We start from the raw sequence: 11,024 nt of genomic DNA on the forward strand, positions 1-11,024 counted from the left end.
TTCACTGCCTGCCTCTTCCATGCAGGAGAGATTGCATGCAGTGGCATGAAATCCTTGGAGATCCTTTCTGCTTTGAACTAGTATGATTGACAGTCTAAAGATGCAGTGAAGTTGCTGCTAGGTCAAGTGGCTTTAAAAAGAGGCAAGAGGCATGCAGACATGGTGGTGGGTTGCGGGGAGGGGGGGCGGTCCTAGCAAGAGCTGTTAGATGGCCCTAACTGAAATAGAGTCCCCAACTTCAGGGGCAGTCTACCTCTGAATACCAGATGGGGGCACCATTTTCTGGTTCACCTCAGGTGGCAGAATGTCTTGGGCCAGTCGTGCCTTGGAAGAAAAACCCTTTCAAAAAACCCTGCGTAGCTTGGAAGAAAAACCCTTTCAAAATTTTTATTCCACTTTTTAAAGGTTCTTTGGCATTTAGTTAGCCCTTACATAGAAAGTAGTGCAAAACTTCACAGTCCAGGCAGCATCTCTCAAACAGCCTCTGCTATACAGGGCCTAAAACTTATGTGGTTGAAAAATATGTTTGATAGACTGAACCACATGAAAAATATTTTACAGACAGAGAGGGCACATGAGTGTCCCAGCTACAGTAATGAAACAGGGAACCCCCTCATATTCCATTCTGCTTAAGTCTTCTTTTAATACTGGAATAGCAAAGAAACAGGTACTGTAGTAACAATTCAGTCCCTCAGAAGGGAAACAGAAAGTAACAGATTGTTCAGAGATACTGGAACCCCAAATATTTAAGTGCAGGTCCTCCTATCTAATGCCTATAACACCACCTCTGTCCTCTTTTTCTTCAGAGAAGGGGCAAGTTTGAGTACCAAACGGTAGTACTACCATGCACCAGTTTGTCCCATAGTGTTCCAAACATATAATAACCCTCATGGTTCAGTTACATGCATTTGTGTATAACCTGTATTTAGGCCCCCAATTTCAGTGATTTTGCTGAGATTTAAGGTAAACATCCTTAGCATTGCAGCCATGCACTTCACCTTTTTTGTCCATCTGGATGAATTCAATATTTTGCTTTATGGATTTCCCAGATTCAGACTAGGTATAGCTTTGCATGTCACAGAATTACCCCAGAATCAGATCTATCTGGTGGTGTCTTTAAACTATATTTGTGGGGCCTAAATTCAATTAGCACAACCAAATTTTATAAGAACAGCAAATCAGAGAGTAAAATCAGAGAGTGGTGTGAACTTCTGTTTTCCCCCTAGTTCAATGCTTCTCTGCATCACAGTGACTCCTGTGTAGGTAACAAGTGCATTTGTAACTGGGGAAAAGACAGTATCAGAAAGAAAACGTTGAGGAGATAGGAAAGCTCCATGAACGGTAAGTATAAGACAAACTTAATGGTTTATTACATAAAGACCATATCCTTAAAATGAGCATATAGTCAGTCTATCAATCAGTTGCTTCGAGGAGATTCCGTAGTTCTGCCACTTTTTCTTCCATTTGCTGAAGGTTACAGTGCCGCTGTCTTTTGCTGGATTGAAATTTGTTCACTTGACAATGCAAACGCTTTAGTATAGCTTCATATCTTTTATTCTGCACCTGTTACAATAAGAATACACACAGCTGAGAAATGCTTGAGCACAACAGACGTATAGCAAACAGATATAAGGTCACAAAGGTTTTTTAGGATGCAGTTCTCTCCCACAGTGGGTTTTATTTCTGAGTTGACATGTATGGGATTAAATACTGCCCCTTCCATCATCTCTAACCATTGGTCATTCTGACTGTGTAGAGAGAAAGACCATGAGGCCAGAAGAGAGTTAGAGTGGGTGTTGTCAGCATATTGCTAGCAGACTACTCCAAAACTTCACACCAGAGTGGACAAGGAAGACTCCTGTTGGACTTCACAGGGAGATCTTGAGATACCTACCACAACTTTTTTGAGCTTCATTAAAATCTCTTTGCATGCAGTTATTAAACCCTCATTTGCATTGCTCATGTTATCTATTACAGTGGTACCTCAGGTTACATACGCTTCAGGTTACATACGCTTCAGGTTACAGACTCCGCTAACCCAGAAATAGTGCTTCAGGTTAAGAACTTTGCTTCAGGATGAGAACAGAAATCAGGCTTCAGCGGCATGGCAGCAGCAGCAGGAGGCCCCATTAGCGAAAGTGGTGCTTCAGGTTAAGAACAGTTTCAGGTTAAGTACGGACCTCTGGAACGAATTAAGTACTTAACCTGAGGTACCACTGTATTATTATTTCCTGCCCTTCCCCAGAAGGTCTCAGGGCAGGTCACAGTGCTATAACCAGTGTGGAGAGGACCCACACACAAGGTTTGTTTGACTCACGGATGTACCATTTTAGGAATCAATATGTTGTAGTCATTTGCGCAAAGATCAATTAGCTCCTCTGTCAGGGAACTGCCATCAGCTCAGAGGCGAGAGGTGGAAGGGCAGTTGGGTTACAGGGAGCCTCCGAAGATGAAGATCGATGCAGGGCTCGGAGAATGCAAGAGCCTGAGCAAAGTGGGGGGCGGGGGGAGGCAGGTCCCCCTTTGCCCACGCCCTCTCTGCGCAGTCGGTTTACGCGCAGAGAGGGGAGGCGTAGGATGGGGGTCAAAAGACTGCTCTGCTGGAGAAAGTTTAAGGACCGCCCACTCCCAGATTCTGCTAGTGACTGAGCAGACATGGAATTGGGACGTTCTGCACTGTGAAAGTTTTGCACCGATAATAAAGCTTTGAAAAGACCAGTGGGGGTCTTGCCTGTTCGCTCTCGAGCAACCACGCCGGCACACATAACATCCTCTATGTGCTGGTCTATAGTACACAGTGAAACAGAGGACACAACCATCAGAGTCTATGTTGAGAGTCAATAACACCCAAATATTCACAACATTGGTACCCAACATTTGATTCTGTAACATAGCAATATTTTTCCAGCTCATCATGTGCTTCTGATACAAATTGTCAAGCAAGTGGTTCATGTGACAAATAAATAACAATAAACAGACTATCATAACTATTCCACATTGCAATAAAGTAAAATACCAGCTTTTGTTGTTCTGTGATTGTGGAATGGAGGTGGGAGAGAACCCCAGGAATACTGATTTGTTTTTATTCATATTCCTGGACTACTGGGATTTTTCAAAAATGTATAAGCTTTAGAATTAAGAGTTCTTTTTCTAGAAGACATGAACCACAACACATATTCTATTCTAATGAATGAAAATCACCTGAATTTCTTTTTGAAGCCTAGAGTGCACATTTCTTTCATCTCTAAGTGCATTTTCCTTTCCACTGATAGCTTCTTTCAACGCATTAATTTCAGCTTCCAAATATGCGATGTCATCCTACAGATAGATAAAAGAATACGAAAATATTTTTATGTTCACAGATCTTTTTGGAATTTAAATGACAATTGGGATTGTTTCAAGATTCAGTGCTAGAAGATTTAAGTAAATGCCAAAATGGAATCTAAATAGTAATTGGCAAATGAACGACAACAAAAGGAGAAATGAAAAACAAAATAAACATAGAATGGGTAGGATACATGATCCTCACATGATCTCCCGAGATCAACTGGCTCTTAAAAGTAATATCCAAATTTGTTGAATACCCAAATTTCATCAGAAACAGAACTTTGGCTTTTCAAGCATGCAATAATGTGCTTAGCAACTAATGTGGTTTTCCATGTCCAAGCATGTTGATTCTTAGACCCAAATTAGATGTGATAGAGGAGAAACATAATTGGACCTCCCAATATTTTCTCTTTGTTTTAAAGCAGTTATGGGATGCTCCTGATCTCATAAGCTAAGCAGCTCTGAGGGGCATTTAATCCTAATTCATTTCCTGATCGAAATGACACCCAAAGCTGCTACTACAGAAAGTGTCATCACTTGAGGTCAGATTGCAGAAACAGGACATTATAAGTATGTACAGTTACTACTTCTCACTGCTGAAGCCATGGGTACTGTTGCTATTCTTGATTTCTTCATGGACTTGGACATGTCTGTGATACCCATGTAGGACATGTATATTGAAATTAGTTAAGCAGTTTTAATTTTTGCTTTAGATATGCTCTGTATAGTTCATACTTTGTTCCTACTGTGTATTCTACATTGCTAAGTCAAAAGGTTGCCAGCCACCAGTTGGCTATTCACTTTTGCTGTTGTTTTGGGCTACTTCTACAACATCCAAACACATACACTGACATACACAGAGAAGTGTCCAGGGCAGCTGTCTACTAGCTCTACCTGCTATTCCAGCTGAGACCCTACCTGCCTGTACACTGTCTCGCCAGAGTGGTACACTCTTGGACTACTGCAATGTGCTCTACATGGGGCTACCTTTGAAGGTGAGTCAGAAACTACAACGAATCCAGAATGCGGCAGCTGGACTGGTGACTGGGAGCGGCCACCAGGACCATATAATTCCAGTCCTGAAAGACCTACGCTGGCTCCCAGTACGTTTCTGAGCACAATTCTAAGTGTTGGTGCTGACCTTTAAAGCCCTAAATGACCTCAGCCCAGTATGCCTGAAGGAATGTCTCCACCTCCATCCCAGACCCTGAGGTTCAGCTCCCAGGGCTTTCTGGTGGCTCCCTCACTGTGTAAAGTTACAGGGGACGAGGCAGAGGGCCTTCTCAGTGGTGGTGCCCACCCTGTGGAATGCCCTCCCCCCCAGATGTCAAGGAGAATTGCCAATTAATTGGACCTGAGACTGGTTTGTAGTATTTACCGGTACTTCAGGATTCTGAAGAACAGACATTAATTCCTCCTTGTTTGTAATCATCTCTTTGACCGCAGCTCTTTTCTTAGTGAGCTCAGTCATGAGTGGCAATTTGTTTTCTGCCTCCACAAAGTGGTCTCTATGAGCAGCCATTTTTGCATAGTAGGCACTGTTTCTTTGAAGCATCAGTTTATACTCTTCTTGCAGTGTTTCCGTATCAAATGCAAGCTTTAGATTCTCAACATACAAGGCTGTGATCTGAACCTCCAGATTTTCACAGTGATCTTTTGTACTTATTATGGCTTCATCTTGATGATACATTTGCCTTTCTGTTGCCTTTCTGTCTGCCATAACAAGTTTCATTTGTGCCTCAAGATCCTGAAGCTGAGTCTATGGGAAAATATAGTAATATACAGTGAAAAGTTAATACTTTTGGTGGATAGCATTAAATTATTTATACAATGGTGTAATTGCTTGAGGTTTAGTTAACTAGTTATTTTCATTTATTTAAAAGAAAACAAAATTGTGAAAGCATTATAATTAGTAGTATAAAAATTTATAGCACTGTAAAAAAGTACATATGACTCTGCTTTATCTCGAAATTTGGCTTTCTAATTTATTAAATTGAAAAGAATAATTTTATTGTTTTGCTGTTGGCCTTTCCTGATTAAAATGAGCTGTGATGTCACAATACCCAATCAACATGACTAGTTCTGTACATTCAAGGGAAGCTTGGAATTGTCATCCTCAAACAGCATCTGCTTCCCCTCCCCTACCACATGACAGACTTCTTTTCTAGGTAGCCTAAATGACTCTAGAACAGCAAGGAAGGCAATTTATTCCAGTCCTTGGCTCAGAAGCCACAAAATGTGTGTGCACACATGCCGGTAGGAGAAAAAACTATCTTCACCTGCCCACATTTGTTCAAATTGACTTTTATACTGCAGATCATGGGACGCAGGTGGCGCTGTGGGTTAAAGCCTCAGCGCCTAGGACTTGCCGATCGAAAGGTCGGCGGTTCGAATCCCTGCGGCGGGGTGCGCTCCCGCTGCTCGGTCCCAGCGCCTGCCAACCTAGCAGTTCGAAAGCACCTCCAGGTGCAAGTAGATAAATAGGGACCGCTTACCAGCGGGAAGGTAAACGGCGTTTCCGTGTGCGGCTCTGGCTCGCCAGAGCAGCGATGTCACGCTGGCCACGTGACCCGGAAGTGTCTCCGGACAGCGCTGGCCCCTGGCCTCTTAAGTGAGATGGGCGCACAACCCCAGAGTCTGTCAAGACTGGCCCGTATGGGCAGGGGTACCTTTACCTTTACCTTTACTGCAGATCATCTAATTGTTATTACTTTAATAACTAAAAACTTTCCACCAATTTGCTGTATTTCAAGTCTTCTTCTAGGGTGCTGGGGCAAGGAGACTGCAGGAAATCATACGACTTTTCCCACTTGTCATTAGGGCAGAAGACATAGGACATATCCTTGTGCCTGAACTAATGTACGCAGGAAGAGAGAGAGTCCAAGGAACTGGGGCAAATAGTGTTGACAAGAGGTGAGGTTCCAGGCCTTAATGGCAAAAGAAATCTGACAAGTTGGTGGGTCCAAGTAGCATCCACCCAATAATTCTTAAAGAACTCAAATGTGAAATTGCTGCTCTTCTAAGAAAAAAATATGTAACTTGTCCCTAAAATCATCCTCCATATGGTACAGACAACTCTGTTGTTGTTGTTTAGTCATGTCCGACTCTTCGTGACTCCATGGACCAGAGCACGCCAGGCACTCCTGTCTTCCACTGTCTCCCACAGTTTGGTCAAACTCATGTTTATAGCTTCAAGAACACTATCCAACCATCTCGTCCTCTGTCGTCCCCTTCCCCTTGTGCCCTCAATCTTTCCCAACATCAGGGTCTTTTCCAGGGGGTCTTCTCTTCCCATGAGGTGGCCAACGTATTGGAGCCACAGCTTCAGGATCTGTCCTTCCAGTGAGCACTCAGGGCTGATTTCCTTAAGAATGGATCGGTTTGATCTTCTTGCAGTCCATGGGGCTCTCAAGAGTCTCCTCCAGCACCATAACTGAAAAGCATCAATTCTTCGGTGATCAGCCTACTTTATGGTCCAGTTCTCACTTCCATACATCACTACTAGGAAGACCATAGCTTCAACTATAAGGACCTTTGTTGGCAAGGTGATGTCTCTGAGGTAAATACTGTAGTGCTATATAGCCTTGGCAGAGCCGTCTTTCCCATAGGGCTTAGTGGTGCGTTGCGCCAGGGCGCAGGCCTCTCAGGGGCGCCCCAGCAAGTGGGGGAGCTATGCAGCTTTGCCAGCAGCCTCCCCTTTCCTTGCATGCCTGCCAGCTGCGCCCCGCCAACCATAAGGCTGGCGGGTGTGCAGCTTCCCTCTGAAGCCTCCTCGGGAGGAGAGTGATCCCTGCAGAGGCTTAGGATGGAAGCTGCGCCCCGCTGGTGGGCACGCAGCTTCCCTCCCAATCCGCGGAGGCTCGGGAGGGGCGCAACTTCACACCGAAGCCTCTGCAGGGATCACTCTCCCGCAGCGGCATGGGGGAGAGTTGCGTCCCAACCCCAGATGGCTGGCAGTGCGCAGCTACGGCCACCCCAACACTATCCATGGTAATTTGGGGGTACTGGGCAGATATTTGCACCCCTGCATTGCATCTGCTAAAGACGGCCCTGAGCCTTGGGCCTTGCATGCATCCTAAGGGCATCTGCTTGGCCACTTTGAGAACAGGATGCTGGCTTGATCCAGGAGGCTCTTCTTACGAGCTTATGTTAATTCCCCATTTATGGTTGGGTTTGACACAACCAGATCAAAGTGTGTTTGATCATACAGAACTACAGTGGTACCTCTGGTTACGTACTTAATTCGTTACAGAGGTCCGTTCTTAACCTGAAACTGTTCTTAACCTGAAGCACCACTTTAGCTAATGGGGCCTCCCGCTGCCGCCACACAATTTCTGTTCTCATCCTGAAGCAAAGTTCTTAATCCGAGGTACTATTTCTGCGTTAGCGGAGTCTGTAACCTGAAGCGTATATAAACTGAAGCGTATGTAACCCGAGGTACCACTGTAATTTCAATTGGATGAGTCCTAAAAACTGCCCTCTCACACAATTCTTGACTAAGCCATGTATTTGAACTGAAACTGAGCAGAGTTTCAGGATGGCATTTCCTTTTATGCAAGTGTTATTTTCTAAAAGTCATATTAAAGGTAAAGGTAAAGAGAGCCCTGACCATTAGCTCCAGTCGTGACCGACTCTGGGGTTGCAGCGCTCATCTTGCTTTATTGGCCAAGGGAGCCAGTGTACAGCTTCTGGGTCATGTGGCCAGCATGATTAAGCTGCTTCTGGTGAACCAGAGCAGCGCACGGAAACACCATTTACCTTCTCGCCGGAGCGGTACCTATTTATCTACTTGCACTTTGACATGCTTTCGAACTGCTAGGTTGGCAGGAGCAGGGACCGAGCAACGGGAGCTCACCCCGTCGCGGGGATTCGAACCACCGACCTTCTGATCGGCAAGTCCTAGGCTCTGTGGTTTAACCCACAGTGCCACCCACGTCCAAAAAGTCATACTACCTGCAACCTAATAAGGACAGCCTTGTTGCTTTCTATTTCAGAGGCTTGGGCATGTTGTTGTTCTGCTATTTGCTGCACAGCTTCATCTAACAACGATGAACTTGGATTAGCCATGCCTAAAAGAAGAAGACAGAAAGAGTTGGAGAGAAGCAGCTTTGAAAACTATATCTAACATAAAAAGGTAAAGGTAAAGGACCCCTGACAGTTAAGTCCAGTCGTGAATGACTCTGGGGTTGCGGCGCTCATCTCGCTTTACTGGCCGAGGGAGCCGATGTTTGTCCGCAGAAAGTTTTTCCAGGTCATGTGGCCAGAATGACTAAGCCAGCGAAACCAGAGCAGCGCACGGAAACACTGTTTACCTTCCCGCCGGAGCAGTACCTATTTTTCTACTTGCACTGGTGTGCTTTCGAACTGCTAGGTTGGCAGGAGCTGGTGCTGAGCACTGGGAGCTCACCCTGTCGCAGGGATTCGAACTGCCGACCTTCCGACCAGCAAGCCCTAGGCTCAGTGGTTTACACCACAGCGCCACCCGCGTCCCTACATGTAACATAAGTCCTGCTATTTGAAGAGCTGCTTTGAAAGTTGAGTTCATACAAGTAGGGTCCTGTGAATAAATGTTAAATATTCACATATTTTAGTATGATATGGAAAGTATGTTCTATTGTATCCAAAAAGCAACTTGCCCAACTCATCTTTCTCTTCCTGTCCGCCTACCTGTAGCCCTACATTCTGAAAACCCTCTCCAGAAGAAATCCATTTGCAGAGAGAAGATGCTAAAGCATGTCTGTATACACACTAGACATTGTGCACATTCAGCGCACATTTTCCCTTCAGAGGATTCTGGGCACTGTAGTTTGTTAAGGTTTGCTGGTAATTGTACCTCTTTGAGGGTTTAACTACAGTACCCAGAATTCTTTGAGATAGAGAAATGAGCTTCAAACAAGCTTTAAAGCATATGCACACAAAGATGGGTTTGGCAAGTTGCCTTTTCCTTGAAGAAACCTTAGGAACACATTATTTTTCTTGAAAATATTGGCTTGGATCCCAAAGTGCACATTTCTATAAAGTGCACATTTTTAGAGGCTCCTTTGATTGCTTATCCCGTCCTCCATTTTGTTCTGAAACTTTCCAGGATCATCTCTATCAAATAAATTGCATTATTATTTTGCCATTGTTTTGTCTTTTAAATGTTAATTTCATAATTTTATATTATCAAGCTAGCTATAATAGCAAATATAATGATAGAAGGACATGCAATGATGAGGGCACTGAGAGATTCAAAATAATGAATGCAAATAGAAATTACTTATCAACATTAAATAGATTTTCAATGCCTTTCCGAGACTATTTGAACCAGACCTTAGCTGAGATAGTTCACAATCTGTATGACAGCAGAAGTATTATGTGTGTGAGTTTTCTTCAGTTTTTGTGTGGGAATATGATTCCCTCACAACAGAATAGTACTTGGCAAGAACTTCTCTGTAAACTGAAAAATAGCTTATCATCGAAAACTGATGGACTGAGGGGAAGGAAAAAAGAATTTATTCCACAAAGACTTCCTCAAGTCAGGTATTGAGGAGACCGGACAGGAAAAAACGGTGGCAAAACCACAGAAAAGGGTTGACTCAGTTTAGAAATAAAATCGCATGCCATTTATTTCAGAGGCAAAAGCGGTTCAGCCAATGCAGTGTCAAAAAACCTGACAATTTTATCTGTCTTTTGGTGACCACATGTTATACATGCTTACTCTTATCCTCATAAAATGAAGCCCTCGATAAATGTAAAGAGCAGCCAATTGAGGCCTGTGGCGGTTTAAATTTAATCACAAAACCTCGTATTTTCTCCTCTTTTCCTCCCCTTTTTCTTGGGCCTATAGGCTCAGTTAATATCTTTTCTTTTTTCAAAATTTTGGCTCAGTTAATATCTTAACATGTTCCTCTTCCACCCCAAATTCAGCAAAAAATCAGTAATATGTCGCCACGGCTGTTCAAAAGATGCCACTTCAAATGGGCCCAGGTGGGTCCGTTTCAACAGATTAACGGCTCGCCTTTTCGGCGATCAGTTAAAATGGTGTTTTTTACCTCAGGCTGTTACTTAGTGGCTTGCTTATTTATTTATTTATTTATTTATTTAACTGGATTTATATACCACCCTAGACCAGGAGGTCTCAGGGCGCTTCAACAGAACAAAATCAGAATATAAAACCACAAAATATGTAATAATAATAAAAAAACACCCAATAACCTCCCACTCCCCACAAGAATGTTTTAGGGAGCAGGCTAGCAGGCAGGGTCCATGAATTACATCATAGGAGCCTACACAACACAAAACACGGATGCTGTAGGTAGGTTTTATTTTATTTGTTTTTGTTATGTACTGAGTTGAATAGGATCCAAACTGCAGCAGTCTGATTGGTCCTAGAACAATAGGATCCAAACTGCAGCAGTCTGATTGGTCCTAGAACAATAGGATCCAAACTGCAGCAGTCTGATTGGTCCTAGAACAATAGGATTCAGAATGCAGCAGTCTGATTGGTCCTAGAACAATGCAGCAGTATGATTGGTTGGCAGGAACCACCCAATCATGCTCCAGATATAAGTGAATCCACAACCTGATTGGCTTACAGTAGAATTAGCCAATCATGTGCAGCCCATTGTGTAAATAATGTATATAAAGCAGATACTTTGAGGGGACATTCATTCATTCCTCCTCACCACTATGAGCTGAATAAAGAGCATGAAATC

The 11,024-nt window shown here is 43.6% G+C and overlaps 1 protein-coding gene across 9 annotated transcripts in view; it reads right to left on the minus strand.

The window, feature by feature from the left end:
• Window positions 1-618: 618 nt before the first annotated feature.
• The window catches only part of CCDC122 (coiled-coil domain containing 122), a 31,982-nt gene continuing 21,576 nt past the window's right edge, over window positions 619-11,024 (minus strand). Inside the window, exons 1-5 of one of the 9 annotated variants that reach the window (XM_079950013.1) lie at window positions 10,585-10,628; window positions 8,281-8,396; window positions 4,706-5,086; window positions 3,202-3,318; window positions 619-1,563 (exon numbers count right to left, since the gene is read on the minus strand). In XM_079950013.1, the coding sequence (XP_079806139.1) occupies window positions 1,414-1,563; window positions 3,202-3,318; window positions 4,706-5,086; window positions 8,281-8,394 (762 nt within the window). In that variant the 5' untranslated portion in view covers window positions 8,395-8,396; window positions 10,585-10,628 and the 3' untranslated portion in view covers window positions 619-1,413. The other 8 variants (XM_079950011.1, XM_079950012.1, XM_079950015.1 and 5 more) reach the window with 8 other exon arrangements.

Source organism: Podarcis cretensis (genome assembly GCF_951804945.1).
Source record: "Podarcis cretensis genome assembly, chromosome: 13".
Lineage (NCBI taxonomy): Eukaryota > Metazoa > Chordata > Lepidosauria > Squamata > Lacertidae > Podarcis > Podarcis cretensis.